Genomic DNA, 25,413 nt, shown 5'->3' on the forward strand with positions numbered 1-25,413 from the left:
GGCGGTGGTGCCACGATGTCACAGAAGCAAGGGTTCGGCGTGAATCCCGCCGAGGGAAGAAAAAAATTGATAATGAAACTTGAAGATCTAACATTGTTGGGCTAAATGTAAGACGAATTATATATATAACCAAAAAGGACATGTCTCATTGTTAAACGACGTATGGTATAGTTGTTTACATCCTCGTCCCATTGATATGTGATGACGTATAGTCTCATTGGCAATCATTATACATCTCCTTATTTGTATGTGGGAAGAACAATCAAACCATTTAAAAATGAGTTCGGGGAAATATATTAGATGTGGAAGTATATGAAAAAAAACAAACAAAGGAAATAACAATACATTAAAGAAGGAACTGTTTATACATTTAAAAGATATGAACCAATCAGTCTGTACAAAGCGTTGAGGTGTAGTCAAGTGGTTGTAGTAGTCTTCTTCCTGTTTATACTTTGTTTTATTTTTAGGCTTTTGCGAGGGATTTTTCGGTTATTGTATATTTTAGCCTGAGACCATCCCGTTTTTGGTGGGGTTCGGGTTTTTAGTTTTCTATTTTGTGTTTTTATACTGTTGTTTGTCTTTTAGAAGGTTTTTTTTTGCCATGCAGTTTGTTTTCGACTTATTGAATGTCCCTTCGGTATCTTTCGCCTCTTCTTTACACATCTCCATATTAGCCCCGACAATGTTTATTAAAGATCTACAAGGACAAGTTTTGGAGTGGATTCCACTGTTGAATAAAACTTGTGTCTTGTCGAGTTAATGTGAATAAAATTCAGGTTCCCGCCTTTTGTATTTATATATATAGTAGTCAGTGTTTTGGAGGATAACACGGGCTCTGCGCTCTAGACTCCATCCTAATTTAATCATTGGACTCCGGGCTCCATCACAATTTTATCGTTGGTCTCTAGGCTCCATCCTAATTTTATCCACATTATGAGCTACGGGTTCTTTTGAGGAATGTTTTGGGTCTCTGTACTCCACTTATATGGCACCAGGCTCCAATGATAGGGCTCCCAGCTCCGTCCGTACCGATTCGGGCTCAAGATACTTGGGATCAGGGCTCCTAAGGAAATGTGGAGCCCATGTTATTATCCCACAGTTCTTCGGTATTTGCATAATGTAAATGATACATGTTATATTTGTTAGTTTCCAGTCTATGTTAAAATATGTTTGGGCGAAAACTAAGGTTGTAAATCTTTACACTCAGTAATTGAATCTCTAGTGGATAATGACGTAAACATAAACATTATACAACAATGGAGTTACTTCCGATATTTGTTATTTGTTTCCTGATAACTGATGTTGTTGAAATATGCACATTGAAAAAAAACCAGGGTACCGTTTCACAAAGCCTTCGTAAGTCTACGTGTCATCGTAAGTCCATCGTAAATAAATCGTAGGATTTACAGCCGTTTCACAAAGCCGTCGTAAGTTAAGATGATCGTAAATAATGCGTAAATCCTGGCGTAACTTACTACAGCTATACCCAGTCGTAACTCCATCGTAGTTTTTTCTACGAAAATGAATTAATCCATCTAAAATGGCTGAAGCGTTCTTTATTCTTGGTCAAGATGCCTCAAATGTTAGAAGACGAAGAAGAATCTTCAATATTATAGAACTACACTTATAGTCTTTCTTCGTTTGTTTATTTGTATATGCAAGCAACTTACTTAATGTAAATCTAAGGTATTAATCATTGTTTACTCATCTTATTACCTACCGGCGTACGTCTTTTTAAACAATTTAATAAATAGGCTTTCTATCACGTCCGCGTTCTGAAATCTATTTATAATTATATCACTACCATGTCAGAAAAGGAAACAAAAGAAACTAATCAAAATAACAATGATAATAAATTAACAAAGGACTACTATATATAAAGCTAGCAGTTACTGACAAATGCCAGCTCCAGACCTCAATTAAGCTTATTTAAAGATAATAACTTCATCATATGAATAACAGGCTAACTGTTGGGTTTATTGCTTATTTGTTCCTGAACACTCATGAAATATTTGTCACTGGCAACCAAAAATGGATAATTTAACATCCTGAACATTTGATAAATTTAAGATATTTATAAACAAAATATTAAATAAATTTATATAATACATATGTAAAAGAGGACTTATAAATAATTTATCAAAAAACAGCTTGTGTTTATCTTTTAAAACAAAAAAGTTGTGCATTTCTGTCGGGAGGAAAAATACGTCCACAAATCAGAATTTCGAGCAAAGATCTGAAATTTCTACCTCGTTTTACTCAAAAAGTAGCACATGAAGGTATATTTTTTTTTATTAAATATTTGATTTAAGAAGGTAAAAATAGCCTATATATCTTAAAGGGAAGAAATTCTCACCGTCAGAAATAAACTGTTAATGGATATGCCCTTAAAAATGCACAAGTAACAAATACGGAACAATGATATCCCTTCAAACAAACAAAAAACCCATTTCCTTTTATTTTCTATTTGAAAACAGTGGTTGGTCCTTTAGGGCCCCTAATGGATATATTATGGTCAATGGGTATACTTTGTACAAGCATCAGTCCAAACGTTGTCTAAGGGTGCAACCATTTAACTTCAAAAGTGGGGATATAGTTGTTTTGTCAAAGTGAAGAAAAAAACGCTCTGAGCGCAAACAATTTCATTAAGTTTTCCATCGCTTAAGATTTTTTATATATCTCGTAGCTAGTGCCCCTTTAACAAAATTGATAAATGGTTTCATTTGTTTAGTGCAAATTCTAAAGGGTTACATAACTTAAAGTATTAGCATATTTTTTAATGCTGAAAAGATAAGAATGGCTAAAAGAATTACAGAACAAAGAAAATTAATGCTACCCCTCCCCCCCTCGTTGCCACTAATCTAGACCCTCACTGTGTCGGATAGTTTTGTTTAATATATTTTACTGTTTTTGTCTCCAAATAGAATATTGGTACAAAGTGTTGTTAATATATGTATTATTACTGACGAGGTGAACACAAAGAAATATATTGCTTGACTCACGGCAAAGTTTGCTATGTATTCTTACCAAATTAAAAATTGCATTTGTGTTTAACCCATTGAATAATGAAAAAGAACCTCACTAAAAATATGGTCAAATAAACAATTAAACTTCAGACATTTCTGCATCTTATGGTATCTATTTTATAAAAATCACTCATAGACTTACTTGGTAATATTTTTTTGAAAAATACCGATTTTAGTTGAAATAATAAGACATTTTTTTAGTGGGAACTCACTTTTGTCCTATGACTGTAAGCGTCATATATCTTGAATTTATATTGAAAACGGACTGAAATTCTTTAGTTGTATTAATGTTGATATAAAAATATCGCCATAATTCACCATCCATAATAATTATTTCTAAAAATGTTTATTTGGCATGCCATACTCGATAAAAGTGCGGACGTGAAAGAAAGCACTCTTCTCGGTTTACGATACACTTACGATGATACACACGACGTAACTTACGATCAACTTAGTAGTCCTTTACGATGCCTTTGTGAAACACACGTAACGGGAACGTAGAACCACACGTAAACCGATCGTAAACTGATACGATGATCGTAAGTTAAGAAGGCTTTGTGAAACGGTGGCCAGACTTTGATGATTTTGGCTTCTGGCAAATTGTATAGACAACGAATTCAGCTGCTTAAGGTAATATAAATATATATATATATATATATATATATTACACATGTTTTATTAAATAGCCGTTTCCTCAGGAACTACAGATATTAACAAAAAAACATCTCTTATTATTGCACGTAACAGCATTAACAACAATAGGTATAATAATAATATGTTGTAAATAAAATCGAGGATCTTTATGGTGTGCCCTTTTAGTATAAAAAAAAGTAAAAATGCTGCAGGCTTAAACAATTAACACTGCTATCTAATAATTTGCTATTTTTCTATTCGTTAAAAAATAACCAACAAGTTCTTCGGTAAAGATGACTAACAAGTTCTTTCAAAAGCCACCAGCGGCTCATATGGGAATTATAAAAAGCCTTCTATGGAGTTTGACTAGCATTGCTCATTCTAGTTAATTGGTAGATAGATTGTTTATTTCCATGAAGATGAGATTAAAATATTTATAAATACATACGATACTGTCATAAATCAAAAGGTCGTCTGCGGATAAAGGTGCTGGGGGCATTGGAACCCCTTTTATTTCATTTTTTTTTGTGTGTAAGATTTTTTATTAGCATTTCTTAAATTTTCCTTAGCTATGTATGCTTGTTTTTATCCATATGGTCTAACAATAACTGCCCACTGTCGCTTTTACGTTTTGAACCTCTACACTCATTTTCTTAATTGGTAAATTTTCATTTTTTTATTTGCACACAATCGACCATCTTGTAGATTTAATGTCCCCTCTCTTTATATCATGATTTTCACAAAGTGCTTGAATTTGTACATAAAACAATGATATAGCAAAATTAGTTAAATCTGGTGGAAAATGACGTGCTTGAATGTGAGAAAATCTGAGATTAATTTTCTATGGCTAAGGTTCTATTGTCTTGAAAGATTTATACAATTCAGAACATGTTACGGAGAGGAGTAAAAATCATGTATGAATGATCAGGATCGGAATTGAATAAAATAATAAACAGTATGGGTATTCGAGCAGCGATCGCCGAATCATATTGCCATAGCTTTCGCTTTTGGGTACAAATTGTTAGATGAGCACTTAAAGTCAAACCTAATACATTTATTTTATAATACGCATTCCCTTTTCTTAATTTATCTTTATTAAACACCGATTCGTTTTCCTATGTATGACCATGGAAGCAATATGATACTTCAATGATATGACATTTTATAATATATCACCAGACATTACTTCACATGGTAAAAGATTTCAGAATTAATTTAAAGGTATCGCGTTTCCGTCTAATCAAGGAGATCCGAATATCTCCTTCTTTGCCTGGTCTATCTAATACACTTGTCTCATTCGCAATCATGACACACCTGAAACATGGTGAAAATTCTAAAAAAGGCTATCTTTATCCATATGGGCCAGGAAATACTACCGTGCCACCTATAACATTGCACTTTTGCCGCATTTCCTCGTTTATATTGTCCATCTGGTATCGTAATGTGAATAATATTCTGTTTAGTTATTCGGAATTTTTGAGACAGTTTAGATATTGACAAATTGATAGACTCCTGTCTATTTCTGAATGCCTCTTACTGACCTCTAGATATTGTGTGTTGAATTGCTATCTCATTGACTTATTTTCTGCATCGGTCGTGACATTCTGCATTACAGTCTTTATGTGTTCACCTACTTGATATAAGAAAAGTGATAAACAACTACATGCATGATCTACAGTGCTTTCCTTTCTGTCGATGAATCCTCCTATAAAATTGTAAAATACTAGAAGTACACTTCCGTCTTTATTATATATAAAATTTATCAAACTATTAGTTTTCCCTTGACGTACACAAACAGTGTATCTTGGACTGAATTTTAATGTGCGTATTGTTATGCGTTTACTTTTCTACATTGGCTAGAGGTATAGGGGGAGGGTTGAGATCTCATAAACATATTTAACCCCGCCACATTTTTGCGCCTGTTCCAAGTCAGGAGCCTCTGGCCTTTGTTAGTCTTGTATTATTTTAATTTTAGTTTCGTGTGTACAATTTGGAAATTAGTAGGGCGTTCATTATCACTGAACTAGTATATATTTGTTTAGGGGCCAGCTCAAGGACGACTCCGGGTGCGGGAATTTCTCGCTACATTGAAGACCTGTTGGTGACCTTCTGCTGTTGTTTTTTTCTATGGTCGGGTTGTTGTCTCTTTGGCACATTCCCCATTTCCATTCTAAATTTTATTTACATTGAAAAGATATAGTTTATTTAAAAATATAACTGTATCATTTAAAGATAACTAATTTGATGAACCCTTTAACTTTTAATTCAGTTAAACGGAAACTGTAACTTATATATGATAAAAAATCTAAGTACAGGAAAAAAAAATAATATATAAAATCAAAATTGCTGAACTTTCGTACGATATTGTAATTCTATTTTCCGGATATGTAATTTACTATATCTCAGAAAGTATTAAAATTATATTTATTAATTTTTCGATATTCAATAAAGTTTCGTATGCTTAAGTTGCATTGTAATTTTCATAAAATTCACTGAAATCACCCATTTATGTACCTGTTACATTAAAAAGATACCTCTAGAAGTTTCACTATTTGTCTGTTCGTCGTTTTTCGTTTTTTTGCCATGGTAAAATCGGTTTCTCTTCGACTTAAGAATTTTAATTGTCCCTTTGGTATCTTTCGCTTCTTTTTTGACACTAAAACACTTAAAAGATACCTCTGTTACGCTGAAACACTTAAAAGGTACCTCTGTTACGCTGAAACACTTAAAAGGTACCTCTGTTACGCTGAAACACTTAAAAGGTACCTCTGTTACGCTGAAACACTTAAAAGGTACCTCTGTTACGCTGAAATATTTAAAAATACCTCTGTTACGCTGAAACTCTTTAAAGATACCTCTGTTACGTTGAAACACTTAAAAGATACCTCTGTTATGCTGAAACACTTAAAAGGTACCTCTGTTACGCTGAAACATTTAAAAATACCTCTGTTACGCTGAAACTCTTAAAAGATACCTCTGTTACGTTGAAACACTTAATACACTGAAACACTTTAAAAAAAAGATACCTCTGTCACGCTGAAACTCATAAAAGATACCTCTGTTACGCTGAAACTCATAAAAGATACCTCTGTTACGCTGAAACACTTAAAAGGTACCTCTGTTACGCTGAAACACTTAAAAGGTACCTCTGTTACGCTGAAACACTTAAAAGGTACCTCTGTTACGCTGAAACACTTAAAAGATACCTCTGTTACGCTGAAACTCTTAAAAGATACCTCTGTTATACGCTGAAACACTTAAAAGATACCTTTGTTACGCTGAAACTCGTAAAAGATACCTCTGTTACGCTGATACTCGTAAAAGATACCTCTACCCTGAAACTCTTAAAAGATACCTCTGTTACGCTGAAACTCTTAAAAGATACCTCTGTTATGCTGAAACTCTTAAAAGATACTTCTGTTACGCTGAAACTCTTAAAAGATACCTCTGTTACGCTGAAACTCTTAAAAGGTATCTCTGTAACGCTGAAACTCTTAAAAGGCATTCCGTTACACTGTCATGAAATGCTTTATGGTATTTATGTTATACTGGAACTTTTGCGGCGTTCACTGAAGCCGATTTTCTAGGTTCTCTACTATGATGTTTAGAAAATATAAACCCAGGGCGCAATAATAAAAATAAGTAGAATGAAAAACCACATTGAGCACCATGACATACAAATCCAAACAAACAACAATTCGTAAAATTATTCACAGAAAATTAAAGATTGAGTGTGTTGCATGAACTTGCATCCATGCACTAAAAAACAGGGATGTATTCAAGTGCTTCTGGGAGGTAAGTGCGCCGTGCTGCTTATGAACAGGGAAGGACGGAACTAAATAAAACTTAGGGAGAGATTATTTCAACCTCAGCATTAAGTAACGTCTTTATACGCAGCCACACTCTGACAATGACATCCTTTAAGAATTTTGTTTTTAGGAACTTAGTTATAATTATTATGATTTTTTGTAACTACATTAATAATAACTTTGTTAATAGAAATTAATGGAAGAGGAAGAGAGTATAAATAAATGCATTAATTAGGAATATGTAAGCTGTAATCAACTTTTATTTAAACAGATACTAGAGTACTTGCATACTGTAATATAAAGGAAAACAAGTGACTGATGTTGGCAAAGATGAAAAACGAAATTCTTGACTGAATACAGCGAACCAAAGTTGTTCTTCAGAGGCTCTTATTTTGTGATCATGACTTCAAAACTTACTGAAGAAGAAGGAAACTTCACCAAATTTTTCTTGCTCAACTTTAAAGTATCACCTGATATTGCCAGGCGATTCTTTGACGGAGTATTTCCGCCAACCCACTTAGCTCAAAGTATTAACAGTAGAATGCATGCTATTATCAAATTGAAAAATCAAAAAAGAATCAATCAGGCCCAGTTAGAACTTCTTATGGCTATTCCAGGAACGGTGTGGCCAAATTACCTTCCTCCGATGCCCGTTGGAACAACAGGTAAAACTATTATAATAATATAATTAATAGTTTTTCTTTTACATTCACATTCTGTTTTTAGGTACACTAACATTGTGACGTAAATCTGTGATTAAACCTACGATTGTTACATATTTGCTTCGCATCATGGTGCGGAGCTATTGGAAGTTCACCACTAATTCATGGTCCCATTGCTTTCTATGTTAAATTCCTCCGTTTCGAACAGGCACAACCCTTTTGTTTTAAGTTCAAATAAAGTGGCAATCATTGCATTTCAAAGCAACACTTTATGGTGTCTTGTACTAAAAAAAACCATACCTTTAATGGCATTTAAGAAAGAACTGGTTCCCGGAACTTCGGATGTACAAAAACAGGTACTTCAGATCTGACAAACAGACAAAATATACCCTCTTTTTAAAATTTGGTGCAGTTTTTTTAATTTTCAAAATAAAAAGTCCAAAAGTGTTCTACAATGATCACCAGTCCTTCAGCTTTCATTTGATACCAAAAATATATAAATATTGTACATATTTTGAAAGTTACACTCATGCGTAGGAACTATTTTGTGTTAAATATGTTCTATTTTCTGGTATGTGCTTTCTGGCCGGGCCCGAATTAGTGGTGTTACACCTATTCGTTCTTTCAGTTGACATACACGCCATCTTGAAATAATAACTTATCACAAATAGATTCTTATTGGTTGCTTTGCGATGCGGCTGAGATACTGCAACAGCTATTGGCTTAAATGAAATAAAGAATTACAGATTTTTCTGTCTCAGGATAAGACATCAAATGCCGGAAAATTAACTATGTGTATTTCAGTTCCGATCAACTGCTTTTAATTCATATTCGTTTTATTATGCATATATTGCACACTGAAATTCAATATTGGAATTACAATTATTAATACATGTTTATTTGCTTTGTTAAGTAAGTATGTAAGTACGTAAAATGTATTTAGAGTCGGCATATATATACATAATAACAGACAAAACATGAGCTCTGGTGAGCTCTGGTGAGCTCTTTAACCGACTATCACATAAAAATCATGCAGCATCATGCAAATACTAATAAATAAAAATAAAGAATTCGTAAGGGTTCCATGGAACCCAGTGTCTCGTCTACTCTTTCTGTTAATCTCAGGCTCAACAAAATTGAGGAAATAATTCAATAAAATATTACTGTTGATACTATCTTTTGATTGTAGGAAGCTTCTGTCAAATTTGGTAAAAACCCAGGATAGTTTATGAATCTTATAAATGTTTGAAAACTTTAACTGCAGACTGAATGTAATGTTAACTGGAAGAAAACAAAATTTCCTTCTAGATACTAGCTTTTAATCATAAACAAGCTTATGTCCAAGTTTGATACAAATCCAAAATAGTATAAGAAAGTTATTAAAATTTTAAAAAGTTTAGCCACAGAGTGAATGTGGTGTTTCCTGGCAGAAAATATAAGTCCATTTAAAAGTAAAATACGAAAAAAAAAGATTTATTTTTTTACAAAATTTACTTCTAAATACTAGCTTTTGATCATAAAGAAGCTTCTGTCCAAGTTTGATACAAATCCAAAATAGTATAAGAAAGTTATTCAAATTTTAAAAAGTTTAACCACAGAGTGAATGTGTTGTTTCCTGGCAGAAAATCTAAGTCCATTTAAAAGTAATTAAGATACGGAAAAATGGATTTATTTTTTTACAAAATTTACTTCTGGATACTATCTTAAGATCATAAACAAGCTTCTGTCAAAGTTTGTTACCAACCGAGGATAGTTTAAAAAAGTCATTAAAATTTTAAAAACTTTAACCACAGAATGAATGTAATATTTCCTGGCAGAAAAACTAAGTCCATTTATAAATAAAATATGGAAAAAATGGAATTTTATTTTTACAAAATTTACTTCTGGATAATTATTATCTTATGATCATAAACAAGCGTCTGTCTAAGTTTGGTAGAAATCCAGGATAGTTTCAGAAAGTTATTAAAATTTCAAAAACTTTAACCACAGAGTGAATATTTGTGGACGCCGCCGCCGCCGACGACGACGGAATGTAGGATCGCTTAGTCTCGCTTTTTCAAATAAAGTCGAAGGCTCGACACAAAGCATGCAAATATAATGAAAGCAAATTCATTTTGATTTATGAGCCTCCAGAGTCAAAGCTCATGCGGCAAGCCATTAAATCACTTGATTATCATAAAATACTAACAAACTAAAAAGCATAAAATCAATAAATAAGTAAATTATTAAGCACTGGCATTTAATAGAAGGTATATGTAATAAATGCATAAAAAGCAGAACAAAAGGCCATAATAAAAAATTGTTAATTTGCAATATGCGCGATTTGTTTTACTAAACAATGTTCCTATACAATGTTTCCAAAAATGTATTGTCTGTATTTTGTAACTTCTGCCAATCTAGGCACACCTCCAGAGAGGCACAACCTTCAATAGTCGTGTCTGTTTGTAAATGTTTTAATTTTCAACAAGTAAAGAGAACAAAATTTTAAAAGCATGGGTGTATAATGCACGCTCTTCAAGTAAAAATACCACATTTCCAATACTAAATCAACAACCACATGCACACATATTACCTTAAATTATGATGAAGCGAAGCAGTCCATAGCTTTTTTAGAAAGCTCAAACTTGTACACTTTTGTTTCTGTAACAAAATAAAGAATGGATTCGGTTCAGCCTGTTTTGTTTACGCCAACCGACACATGAGTTAAATCGAACTGTCTTTTTCTATGTGAAAACGTTATAGCTTTTGTTCTGAGATTCACTTTGACTTGTGATTTTCAGTCTATCGACCTGAAGTTTTCATGCTTCAAATTTCCAACCTGTGGACGAGTCAACAGTACTGTTAAAAGTTTTAATAGAAATTAGATTTCTTTTTCAATTTTTAGCTAATGACAAGATGTTTCTTTTTAATTTTGATAACCGTCTGCCTCGTGTCTGGATTTACATCTTGAAATTGACAATGATCGTGGTTGAGAACAAACTTAAGGTGGTATGGGAGTCTAAAATAAAAATGATAGAATTTGTTCATTCTTTGCCAAAATGTAGTATCTATTGATAAATGTTGAAAAATATAATAAAAATGATAGGTCACCGTGCATTTACTCAAGCTACAGGGCGTGACAAAATGACAAAATTTGTATGGATTATGCAGGAAAAAACACCATTTTGTAATTAGAAACTAAACAAAATGATAGAATTGTTAAATACTTAAGGAAAAGATAGCTTTCAGACAATGCTTTGAGAATATCAAAAGAAAAGATAGGGTCACCGTACGTTTTTTTTTGGCTAAAATACAAAATAGGAAAATTCCATGTAGAATCCTTCAGAAAATGCACTGTTTTAGAGTTACCTCCCCTTAAAATGCCAATTTAATTTTTTTTTTAAAAACAACCAAAAATAATCAACATTTGCAAAAATATTAATATTGATAAGTTATATTCTTATAAATTGGTTCTTTTAAATGAAAATTCACATTAAATATCTGCATTCCTGCATCAAATTTTGCTAACTCGATAGAAAATTTGGACCTTTGGTTCTCTGTTTTTTACAATCCAAGATGGAGGAAGACACCCATACCACCTTAACGACTCAAAAGAAGGATATTTTAAACTTTTCTTTTATGTAGCAACATTCCAGCAGCGCCTGTATATGGAGTATATATTTCAGAGCTTGCGTTTCCTATCATGATTTACTTGATACAGATTTGTTTCTTACAAGAAAGCTGTCGAACCAAGTGTTCCAAGTGGTAAAGTTTTAGTTATTCCTTTCGAAAGACGTATGCCAACACGGTTGGTTGACTATTGTGAAATATCTGTGTCACAGATGACCAAGGATATGTTTTAATCGTCGTAACCAAAAACTCCGTACTTTGTCATCGATAGTAACATCTCCGAATAAGACTTATAACCGGATATGTACTTGCATGATCATAATGACGGGATGCTTACCCTTCCAAATCACATAAGTTCACATCGCTTCCAGTTGGGTTCGTGTTGCTCAGTCCTTAGTTTTCTAATTGGTGTGTTGTGCCCTTAGACCCCTTGGTATGCGAGTATTTATAAACAAAAAAATAATAGCTTTTTTCATACTATGCCAAATAGTACATTCCTTAACACATTATAATAGTTTCTGAGTTACCTCCCATTAGCCATAATTAAATCAATTATTATCAAGCAAAAATAATCTATATTTGTAAAAATATAAGAAGTTAGAATAACAAAAATTTGTTCATTAAATTAAAAATTCGCAATGCTCTTAAAGAACATGTATAAAGATGTGATTCCCTAAAGTTTTATAGTACAGATTTGTGAAAATAACAGTAGTGTGAAATGAGTATAAGGGGAAATTAACCCAACATCTTTTCATATTATCTTATTCTTTTTGTTTTAGCTACTTCTTCTAAGGACTTTGATCTAACACTGATAATATGTCTGCTGCGTAATATAGGAGGTTTATTTGCGCCCTCCAATGGTTGGGACCAACTTCCGCATCCGAGTGATATATTACCTGGAGCTCACTTAGCTACAATGAAGTGGTACAGAAATAAGTTAGCCCATACAGCAGTAACTTCTATGGATAAACATGAATTTACAGACAAATGGAATCGCGTTGAAAAGGTATGTTGTAACAACCAATCATTTTGTGTCATGTTGTATTTAAGACATTACAAGTTCATCTTTTTTTTAAATATTATATTAACCTTTCTTGGACCTGATTCGAACCATTGCCTCTATTTAATTGCATTATCTTCACTGCTTCTCGAGTGAACATAATCAAGAGGCAAGTAAAGACACTTAAACTATACACGAAAAAATGAATAAAAAAAGTAATCAATCGAGCAAAACCTTTTAAGAAACATCAACGGTTGGGTGTAAGCACTGAAATGTGTGTGTCTATCAATTTATGAAAAAACGTTATTACACGAGGATAGATGAAACGTGCATCTGGCTACCTAAATTATAAGCCTAGTATCTTTTGAGTACTTTTGATAACATTGAGAATGGAAATGGGGAATATGTCAAAGAGACAACAATCCGACCAAAGAGCAGATAACAGCCGAGGGCCACCAATGAGTCTTCAACGCAGCGAGAAAATCCCGCATCCGGAGGTGGGCCTCAGCTTGTCTCTAAATAAAAAGGTTTGATGTATGTCCTTTCAATAAAAATTTGAAAAAATTGATTACTAGGAAATCTTCAAATATTATACGCCCGATAAGCTAATCATTTATTAATTAGCATATATGCTCAACTTATTTTAGGCATTGACATCTTTAAATAATGGCCAAAGACCACATGAGGTCAGTGATATCTTAAGTCTTGATCTTGATGGAGAACTAGCAAAACGTGCAAACGCAGAACTAAACCATCTTAAAAAGGAATACCTTGAATGTGAAAAGGAAAAAGAACAGATAGAAAGTGATTTCTCATTTTACAGGGAAGGACATCTTCCAAAAAACATAGCAGGTTTGTTTAATCTTGAGTTAATGAATAGTACAAGATTAATTTAAGATGACACCTTAAGGCAACGCAAGTGTAAATATTTAGATAAGCAATAAAACGTTCAACTAATTTTGACAGAGTTATCTCTCTGTAGTGTTATGTACCACCGTAATTTTATCTGAAGAAAAAACTTTCCAGGGGTCTGTTGTAGTTACTCTGAAGCATGATTTGTTTTGGTCAGTAATCATGTGAGTTTCGTGTTTCCTTTCTTTATTTACTGATTATATATATATGAATATTTACAGAAGCGAATGCAGCTATAGTTGATGCATGGCGGATAGAAGACGAAAGTTTTTACGAGACAAAGGGAACAGAATTTGTGTATGACAAAGTAAAGGAGTCTGATTGTATGTTGGTGACATCAAATTCAGGATTAGGAAAGACAGCCACCATCCGACACATCGCATTAAAGCTTCATTCAGAAGGATTTGAAATTGTTCCCGTAGAGTCCCCAGAGGATATAATCAAATACAAAACAAATCAAAAACAAGTTTTTCTTATTGATGATGTCCTTGGAAAATACGATTTAAGTCTTACACTGTTGGAAAAATGGGAAAGAATAAACGAAAAGCTGATATGCTACTTGAAAACAGAAATAGGTTCAAACAAAATATTGTGTACATTGAGATTACTAGTAGAACGTCACAAAAGATTCAAAAATGCATCGACAATTTTAAACCAGGTAGTCATTAATTTAGAACACGAGTCTACTGCACTTTCAAAAGAGGAAAAACGGAAAATGTTATTGAAACACCTAAATCGAAGTAACACAGAGAATGAAATAAAAGCAGAAGAGATTGAGATAATGTGTGATTCAAAATATGCCTTTCCACTTCTTTGCAAATTAGTTTCAAATAATGAGGAAAGATTCAGAAAAAGAATTGCATTCTTTAGGCAACCTTTATCACTTTTGAAAGAGGAACTTATTAAGATCAGTATTGAAAATAAGAAGTTATATTGTACATTGGTGCTATGTATGTTATATAATGGTACTCTAAGTAGAAGTATGTTTGACATTGACTCACATGAATGTGACGAGAAAATATACACAATAATTCAAACGTGTGAGCTTCAAAGAAACATGTCGAAGAAAGAACTTGAGGAAAGTGCCCTCTCTGCTATGGGATCTTATTTCACTAAGGACAGTTACAATATACGGTTTATTCATGACGCTCTTGCAGAGACTGTCGGTTGTCATTTCTGTACTTTTAATCCAAAAGTAATGTTTTCAGAGTGTCATATCTTATTCATAAGAGATCGGGTCAGAGTTGGACTTCGTTCCGATGAAAATGAGAATGACAATGAAGATGAGAATATTGTGATAATTCAGGAAGACGAGTTAAATGAAAATCATTTTAGACCATTATTTAATAGATTGTTTAATGAATTAAAAAGTGGGAGATTTTCCAGTTTATTGATGAGCCACCTTTTTAAGAATAGAAACTTCGTCCGTATATTTGGAATAACTATTGACAATAATCGGAGCATATTTGTATCGATACATACCTTATTGACAAAGGTTAGCTCCGAGAGAGTACAAAGGGATCAGTCCATCTTTGAAAAGACTGTTGAGTTTTTATCCAGTTATAGGGACCAGTCAGTTGTAGGGAAAAAGGTAGAAGAAATATGTTCATCAAATAAAGAATTCCAAGATAACAACGATGCAATTAGGCGTGTTATAGAGGCTATATGGTCCAGAAGTACACTTATGTACTGGATTATTGCCTTCGGCTGTTATGAGTTCTTCAAGTATACATGGAGCAAGATTACTACTATAGAACGTAAATGGTTTTTAGGAAGAGATATTATACAGCTACCAACATTCAAGTCCTTCTTTCCTCTAGCTGTTTTGGGTGGTAACATAGATATTGTTACACAGTTAATTTCTTCTGGGGCAGATGTTAACTGCTTTTCGGAATTTTGGGAAACACCGTTATATATAGCAGTAAAATCAGGTCGGTATGACATGGTAAGCTTACTGGTGAGCAAAGGAGCAAAGGTTAACCTGAGAGGATGGTTTGCAATGAAAATTCCAGTTTCGGTTACAGCAAACAATCACGAATTGACAAGTTTGATGCTAGAATCTGATTTAAATCAAACCGAACTTCATATTGCAGTCCGACAAAATGACTTAACAAAATTGAGATCAAGTATTCGATCAGAGAATATTGATTCTAAAATAAAAAGTGGATGGACAGTTCTCCATTACGCGGTAATATTAAATAATATAGCTGCCGTGAAGGCTTTATTACATGAAGTATTACATCAAAACGATGATCACTGTTTTGACTCAATTCAAGACGACCAAGGAGATTTGATATGCAGAAAGCCGACACCAAAAGTAAACATAGTTGACAATAACGGACTTACTGCTCTCCATCTGGCAGTTATAAACAACAACATCGAAATTGTAGCTCTTCTGCTTCGTAAAAAAGCTAAGGTAAAAATACCTGATCATTTCGATAGAACACCTTTACATTACACAAAGAGTGACCGTGCAACAAAATTATTGCTAATACATAGCTCTGGGACTAATCAAAGCGCAGAAGAGGAAAATGGATATAACAAACCAGCTCTGTCAGCTTTAATGACCGTGCTTAGGAATATTACCCTTCAAACTGCACTCAGAGTTGCTTGTCGGGACTGTACACATGCCAAACAAAGAGGGTGATAAACCCTTACATTCTGTTATTAAGAGGCGCTTAGTAATAGAGGAGTGCAGTGATTGCATAGAAACTTTGCTACTGAATGGGGCTGATCCTTATTTATGTAATGAAAGTGGCTTTTCAGCATATGAGTTAATCGATTCCAGTTCTGAAACAGCCAAATATATAAACTACAGTGCAACGTATAAACAATCACTTGAAAAGACTCATGCAGTATTTGCTTTAGTCCTGTTTACCTTTATTGTACTGACTATTGGTCTACCAGTATGGCTTTCCGTTATGATTAGTAAAGAAAGTCAAAATGCAGTTAATTGCGTTGGGCAAGTTGCAGAATCTGGTAATATTACCTTAGTGCCGCTGACGAAAAGTATATATGTTATACTGTTCACTTTTTTACTATTTTGGTCATTATCAATTACGTTCAAAATAACATATTCAGATTTTCTAAGGCATATATTTATAATTGTTGCATTAATAGGATGTGGTGGTTTCTTATTATTTGGTGCATTAGTGTACATTCAATTTATATATAAGTTCATGTATATGGCGGTTTTTGTTGCTATTTTATTTATCCTGATTTCACAAGGAATGTCACATTCAAATACGGTAATATTTATACATAAGCCTTCTTGGGCAGGGCTGTTTGGTACTGTAATCATTCCATTCATTTGTATATTTTCTATGTTTTTTTTTGGTATTTATCACTGATACATCTGTTATAGAAAATAGAAGAAAATCTCTTTACTACATTGATTTTTATACCATTCGCGATATGAATACGCTGAACATAACTACTTTAAATTGTACAGAATTTAGCCTGGAAAATATTACATGTTCAAGTCTATCCTATAACATTACTTATAAGAATGGTGTCGATTTCAATATACAGTGTCATACTGACCCAAATATGACAAGTTATAGAGGCACACTTGCATTGGAATCAGAATTTATAGACTGGTCAAAAATGGGCTTTATAGCTTTATTTTGTCTTAATTTTTGTTTACATGCAATACTTTCCTATTGTTATTTACACTGTATATTTATTTTTGTTCAGAAAATATTCAGGAGGATTTTCAAAAAACCAGTACTGTTTTTAAATGGAGTGGCAATATGCAGTAACATCAATGTATCATTTTTGATTGCCGGTTATGTATATTTTTTAATGAATAAGTAGTTGATTTTTATAGTCTTTCAGATAATGAATGTTTTATATTCACCTGTTCAAAAATAAGACAAAATATTACAGAATGTAGTAACAAATAATGTAAATGATGAAACAATTATCATGATTTATAACCCACTGTCGCGAAATAGAAGTTCCATCACAATACTAGTTCCAAATGGAAAAAAATATTCTGGAATATTATTTCCACTGGAATAAATATTTCCACTGGAATAAATATTACAGTATAAGTCCCTAACGCAATAAATGGTATAGAATATTTGTTCCAACTGGAACAGGTATTATGACATTGTTTATAACAAATTTTCCAGTGGATCTTCTGTTAGGCGGAACAAATATACGTAAGCAAATACATTTAGAAATACACAGGAGTCAGAACTGAAAGAAAGACAACGAGGTGTTTATGTTGTGGACGGGTTATGTTATATTCTAGAATATCTACCAGTAGAGAATTAGTCCTTTCCTCTATTTATCATTCCAATTATATTGGTATAATCATATATAATACAGTTAAATATTAGCATTTGTTCTTCAAGTTAGTTGGACTTTTTGTAAACTTATCTGTAACGACAGTCAAAGTATCATTCTTGTCGGTTTTTTTTTAATTAACATTCGGTTTTCCATATTATTATCATATAATCAACATTTTTTGTATCTTTACATATCGAGTCGATGGAATTTCAGTTATTCAAAAAATGGATCGAGATACTCTTCACTGTTTGTAGTTTCTCTTAATTATTTTAGAAGACAGATTAACGAAAACTAGAAGTTAATGTATTAGCTCTGTAAATACAAGAGTACTGGCGGACACAGTTGATTTGCCGAAATAGGGAAAAAGAGGACTAAGATACCAAGGGAACATGAAAAACTCATATTGAAGATAAACTGATAACGCGATGGCAAAAAACGAAAGACGTCGAAAAGATGTAAATAAGCGCTCAAAACTCTACATAAAAACTAAAGAATGAGTTTTCAATTATGAACTTTCAATTTCTATGTAGCATATATCTCACAATTGATACGATATTCCCGGGCTTGTATTTCCTATCATGATTTTCTTGATAGAGTGTTACTGCTCACAAGGAAGCTATTAAACCAAGAGTTCCAAATAGTGAAGCTGAAATCATCCCTTCGTAATTTTGTGGACGCCATCACGAGTTGGTTGACCGTTATGTAATATCCGTTTCACAGATGATAGCGGATAAGTTCCTTATGTCGTAACTACAATCCTGTTCTGTTCCATTCTCACGAATGTGACCTAGCGAATAATACTTGTTACCGGGTTTGTACTAACATGAGAAACACGACGGTTGCCACATGTGTAGCAGGATCTGCTTACCCTTCCGGAGCACCTGATATCACCCCAGTTTCTGGTGGGGTTCGTGTTGTTTATAGTCTTTATTTTTCTATATTGTGTTTTGTGTACTATTGTTTGTCTGTTTGTCTTTTTCTTTTTTAGGCATGGCGTTGTCAGTTTATTTTGGTATCTTTCGCCCCTCTTTCGACGATCCCGCAAAAACCTAAGAGTGGTGTCTGGGGCTCCGGAACACGATCCTTATAAAATACAACCTGTTCTGTTAGATGGATCAGAAAATATGAGGATTCAATAACTGTGATATTATTGAAAAAGGTCCATCTAAAGTTTTGTAAGTTCATCCTGAATCTGAAATCTTCTACCCACAACTGTATGATATACGATGAGTTTGGACGTTTTCAACTTATCATTGATGTAAAATTAAGGATGATATCCTTCTTGTCACGAAATTGATAATGGAAAAACAGTCAAAGTATTCTTGTATTATTTTTCAAAGCTAGATTGCGTGGTCACTTCCAACAAACATGGCATGAGACTATTCAAAATTTTTGAAAGCTTTGAATTACCGTATTTTTAAGAATTTATTTTGTTTTATAGAAAATTTAAATATTTTAGAAGAAAAAGATTTTTGACATTATGTAAATTAAGATTATGTAAGAATGTGTAACCATCAATGTCCAGTCGAACTTGGTTTTATGGTTACACATTCTTACATAATCTTAATTTACATAATGTCAAAAAATCTTTTTCCTCCAATTATTGATTTCATGACATGAAGGATATCATAAATGGTTCAATATGGAAAGAGAAAAAAGAAAGTGTAACATATGCAATCTAGACATTGGAGATGAATTCCATCACATTATAAATTGTTCACATTATATAGAAGAGAGCAATAAATTTACAAATAAAATTTTAATATAGGGCTAAATATTTATACTATTTACTGAAATTATGTCTTCTACAAATAGGACAGATCTCATAAAGTTTATACGAATTATAAACAAGCGAATATGTCCTCCTGAATAAGTTTGTTTTTGTTTTTGTTGTATTTATTGTATATTTATTTTTGTTTATTTAATGTAATGTATTACATATCTGCTATGCACCTATGTATTTGGTGATGAGAATAAAGATATACATAAATAAATAAATAAATAAATAATCTTTATTTCAAGAGGATGATCCCATTAGTTAAAACTAATCTTCCTGAGAGTCCTCAAAATAATAATAACATATTTATAAGTACATAGAGTATTATAAAGTTATATTATACACAATATACAATTGCATTTAAATAATAATGAAAAAGCATATTAATTTGCACAATTGATGACAAATTTGTAACATTTTGTTTTAAAAGATGCAAGTTTATTTCTCATTTTTATTTCATTTGGTAAACTGTTCCATATTTGAGAACCTGAATATGTAAATGTTTTCTTTGAAAAATTTGTTTTTGGTTTTGGAAGATTTAATAGTTTTTCATCAGCTGAACGTAAGTTATAATTTTGATTATCAGTAAAATGAAAATTTTCTTGTAAATAGTTAGGAACCATACCATTTAATGATTTAAATACAAGTATTGCCTTTTGGTATTGAATGCGTTTTTCCACATTTAACCAGCGTAAACTATTAAACAATAAACCGGATGATGTCATTATGTCAGCTTCTACTATAACCCTAGCAGATTTCTTTAATAACTTATTAAGTTTATTTATTCCACTTTCACAACAGCTTCCCCATATATTGCAACAATAATCAAATAATGGCAGAATATAAGCATTAAAATAGATAATACGTATATGCATAGGTAAATATTTTCTTATCTTTTGTAATAAATTGATTCTGTTTGATATAGTACATGACATTTTATCTATCTGCTGATTCCAATTTAGGTTTTTGTCAATATATAAACCAAGAAGTTTTTCACAATCTACATTTTCTATTTGTTCATTTGAAATATTGATATCTAAACTGTTTCCAGTTGAACAAAGTCTTTGTTTTGAACCAACAATCATTGATTTACACTTTTTGGCATTTAATTTCATACAATTTTGCGAACACCAGTTTTCAATTACATGAATATCATTTTGAAGGTTAGAAGTTAACTGAAGTAAATTATTACCTTTACAATGTAATGTAGAATCATCTGCATATAAATCTATTAATGAATGTTCTATATTAAGTGGTAAATCATTGATATATAAAATAAATAACAGAGGGCCCAGGATAGAACCTTGTGGTACCCCAGTTTTTATGCATTTAGTATTAGACATGACGTTATGACCTTAACTTGTTGGCTTCGTTCAAGCAAGTATGACTTAAACCAGTCTAGTGTACAATTTGAAACATTATAATATTCAAGTTTTTTCAATAAAATTATATGATTAACCAGATCAAAAGCTTTCTTTAAATCTAAAAATATAACTCCGTTTATCTCTCCATTATCTATATTTACCAACCATTCATCTACTAATTTAGTAAGTGCAGTAGTACACGAATGTTTAGGTCTGAAACCTGACTGTGTAGTATTAAGAAGGTCATTACTATTTAAAAATATATACAAACTATTAGCTATATGTCGTTCTATGATTTTTGAGAGACAAGGCAAAACTGTTATTGGTCTATAATTATCAGGATTACAGGCATCGCCACTTTTAAAAATTGGGCAAACTCTTGCAGTTTTAAAAATACTTGGAAATTTACCACTTTTGATGCTTAGATTAAATATATATGTCAACGCTGGTGCAATGACATCGCTGCACATACTTAAAATATTTGGTCCGACATCATCTAAACCAGTTGCTTTAGACTTGTCAAGTTTTTTTAAATACATGTTTACATCTAAAATACTCATTTCTGGTATAATGAATTTTTCACTACCCGTTTGTAACTTTGATTTTATAAATTTATTGAGTGCATCAAATCTGACACCATCATCATTATTACATAATTTGTCATCAACTATCCTATAGATAGTGTTATGCATCGGTGATGTGAAAGCTGATATTTTAACTGTGGTTTAACTTGTGTAAATAAGATAGATGTGTTTATATTATCACTGTTATACATGCAGATGTCCGTTGTTGTGTTCTGATTCGTTTTTTACAGAAGAAACAGCTTATCTGGACCTTTATACATATACTGACCTCTTTAAATCTATATATAGACTTTATTTATGTGTGTAATTGTTCATTTTGTATTTGTTTATACTTAGTTTCAGTATAACTCGCCAAATGTAACGTTACGTGTTCCTGTTCTTGTTTATGAATAACTTGTGTATTACGTCACACGTAACGACGATTTTGTATAAATACGGAACTGATGTTCCTACTGGGAGCTTATCTCCAAGAACCTCCATGCAGTTAGCAGTATCTCTTAAATTATAATTTGCTGTACCAAATAAGAGTACTTGGTTATGATATTTAATAGACTTGATAATTAACCCTCTTGCTGCCGGAGGGACACATATGTCCAAACCGGCAGTGCCGGAGGGACACATATGTCCATGGATAAATTTATGCAAGCTTCTTATCAATGCTGTATCTCTTTCAATTAAAATACGGAAGAATAAACAGGGTTATGTTTTTCTCCAATTGGTCCCAAATGTAGTGGTCATTTTGTCGTGACGTCATACATCGAATGACGTCGTTGTTTGGCATGTTACGTCACAGACGTTGAGCTGTCGTATTTTCCGGCATATGAAAAGCAACCTTGAAAAACGGTCGGCAGCAAGAGGGTTAACCAAGTCTTCATATAAAAATGCTGACGTACTGTTTGCTCGGGTAAATTGCTAATCATGCACCGAGTATTGGCCGTTTCAGAATCTAAAGGACTATGGGTAATTTGATTGTTCGTACCCCAAAATGAAAATAACGTCACGTCATTGGTTGAACTTCAATTTTTAGGACGTTTTTGTATGTTTACATTTCTGTACATGTACATTTATGATTGTATAAGAATACACGACTGTGCAGTAATTTTTTTTCATATGAAAGCCACTTGCTTTATTGTTCGTACACAAATGTATATTATCATGTCATACTAAACAATTTAATGTGTTAGTGCTAATAAATATTGTCTTTAAAAATTTGTCTTTTTTTTACTTCGATATTATTTCCTGCGTTTTGGCTTTAAGACGAGGTAGACCTTTCATACATATAGCAGTATGTATACCATAGGCGAATTCCAGTTTGATCAAAAATCTTATCCCATGTAATACCAGTATAGTTTGTATCCTTGAAATCAGCAAAATGCACAAGCTACCAAACAATATTTTGAAAAGACAACTATCAGACACGAAACTAACCTTCATTCATAAAATCGAAAGTCGAAAAATGCGAAACATAGGGATGCTAATTCTTGCGTCGGAGGAGGCGGCGTAAACTATTTGTACAAATATTCATATTTCAAAAGATAGAAGACCTGGATGACACATACCTCTTTGTATATAAGCCTTATGTCTCGTAGTTACCGTCTGTCATATGCCCATTGTCCTTGAGCTAATTTCCTTGCGTCTTTAAACTGCTTTGTAAGGTTAGTTCCTCTGCACTTCATGTCTATCAGGAAAGATACACCTAACCTTAAACCCAATTTCATGAATCCGGTTGGTCAATGTTAATGTGTTTTCTTTTCAAATGCTATCAGCAATATATCGACTAATTTTAGGGTATGAAACCGACCAGACGCACATGTTCACCTAATAGTTCGTCTGGTCGGTTTCATCTGACCTTGACCTCATTTTAATAGTTCATGGAACAATGTTTTAAGATTGTTGTGTTTTGTTTTGTTTCTCATATACAATAAGCAATAAGTCAACTATATTTGGTGTATGGACAGGACTGAATGTTAGTTGTACATGTCTGTCTGGCAAGTATCATCTGACCTTGACCACAATTGTATGGTTCATTGGTGAATGGTTAGTTTTCTTAGTTTGCTTCTCTTCTCAGATAATATAAGCAATATGTCAACTATATTTTAAACAGAATCATTGTAAGGTTTAGGTTTACATACATGTGTGTCAGTGGTCGTCTCATCTAGATCTCATTTTCACAGCCACTGAAATACAGATTTCTGACTTAGGACAGATACAAACAGCATGTGGCGGAGTTAAACATGTTTGCGAGAGCCCAACCCTCCTAACATGGGAAGTGTGTTCCCCGATCTACATTATTCTGAAATGATAGCTTTCATTACCATTATTATCGCTTGATATCAATGTTCGTTATGACCAAATATGCCATTTATTACGTGGTTGACGAAATAATCAAAATATACAGGTCAGGGGGTTCAAATTAAAGACTAGCTATACCAAGTGACAACGGAAATATTTTATCCTATAAGGCCAAGACCACTGACGAGCTGATGAAGCACCCAGCATCAGAAAGAACACCATTAGCTGTCGATTCGGCACCCAAGAGAGTACATTTGATTTGCCTCCCTTTGCACAGATGCTTGAGATTCAGAGATACTTTGGAATATGTTTTGATGAAAGAGAAACATTAACGTTTTATTTTCAGAATTTGATTTTTAAAAAGATGTGCACTTCCACAACCATTGTTAAATTACATATACATTCATAAATGTATTTTCACGAAAAAAAAGATTTAACATACAAAACCTTTCTTATCGTTTAAACCTAAAATTGTTTTGTCAGAAATAATTTGAATATTTTGAATATTAAAATATTTTTTCACAGGCTATAAACGATCTTTTATAGCTATACATCTTAATCTTAAGTAAAACTGTAACTAGCAAACTAAAATATTAACTCTTTAAGAATAAGCCCACGACAAAAAAGAGAGAGACCAACTGTTCCATTTGTTTAACTTACTTTGTACCATGATGTAACGAACAAGTGTTGTCAAAATATACAACCTCTGGAAATAGCATACAAAAGATAAAGTCAACAACATTCAAAACCTTTAACGAACATTAATTTATGTTACAATAAATTATGTACTTAATGGGGATAATAAAACCCCAAAAAAAGACAAAACATTGCACAAGAATTGGGATTCATCTTCAGATCTTTTTTTCTGGTTTCTATTTGATTGGCAAAGCACTCAAAATAACTTTATCTGGTTGGCTCTCAATATTTATTTTGACTAAACGTGTTTAAGTAGAGAACATTATTACGCTTTGTACAGGTCATATGTTAAAGGACAGTTAATTCATTTATTGCAAATTTAACAAAAATATTTACACAGATCAATTGTTTTTCTCTTTTTCAAATTCTTTCAAGTTCTTTCTTTCTTTAATAATCTTACGACCAGATGCAACTTCTCATATAGATGAAAGAGTTTATTGCCTATATAATTAGCTAATAAATTAACCAAAAATGTAAGTTCAATGATACCATATGTCGATTGTCTGTCTTCATCTAGTCGTTTAAAATAGAGTTTTCACTAAGTTACAAAGTAGAGTGAAAATTAATGCGTTTTGGCAAATGAACGGCAGAAATTATAAGAAAGGGGTTATTTTTATACAGAACAATCTGACAGATACGAGTTACCAATTGACTTGCTTAAGCCTCCTGACAGATTCGTAGCCTTTTTTTAAAGTAACAGTTTCTTAGTATATTGCACAACATTACCGGATCACTTTCAAAGTATTTCAATGC

General features: G+C 32.6%; 2 protein-coding genes across 3 annotated transcripts in view; one reads left to right on the forward strand and one right to left on the reverse strand.

Annotated features, from left to right (window-relative positions):
- LOC139519895 (erythroid differentiation-related factor 1-like) overlaps positions 1–25,413 on the reverse strand; it is a 495,405-nt gene that overhangs the window by 44,711 nt on the left and 425,281 nt on the right. The window lies entirely within an intron of this gene.
- LOC139519887 (uncharacterized) lies at positions 448–19,609 on the forward strand. 2 transcript variants are annotated; one of them, XM_071312180.1, is made up of 6 exons: positions 448–1,335; positions 3,600–3,656; positions 7,740–8,133; positions 12,519–12,745; positions 13,387–13,591; positions 13,873–19,609. In XM_071312180.1, the coding sequence occupies exons 3-6, from the start codon at positions 7,869–7,871 to the stop codon at positions 16,296–16,298; spliced, it is 3,123 nt and encodes a 1,040-aa protein (XP_071168281.1). In that variant the 5' UTR covers positions 448–1,335; positions 3,600–3,656; positions 7,740–7,868; the 3' UTR covers positions 16,299–19,609. The 2 variants fall into 2 exon arrangements, with proteins under 2 accessions (XP_071168281.1, XP_071168282.1); XM_071312181.1 differs by lacking the exon at positions 7,740–8,133 and having other exon boundaries at positions 577–1,335.

The sequence above is a fragment of the Mytilus edulis genome, chromosome 4 (assembly GCF_963676685.1).
Source record: "Mytilus edulis chromosome 4, xbMytEdul2.2, whole genome shotgun sequence".
Classification (NCBI taxonomy): domain Eukaryota; kingdom Metazoa; phylum Mollusca; class Bivalvia; order Mytilida; family Mytilidae; genus Mytilus; species Mytilus edulis.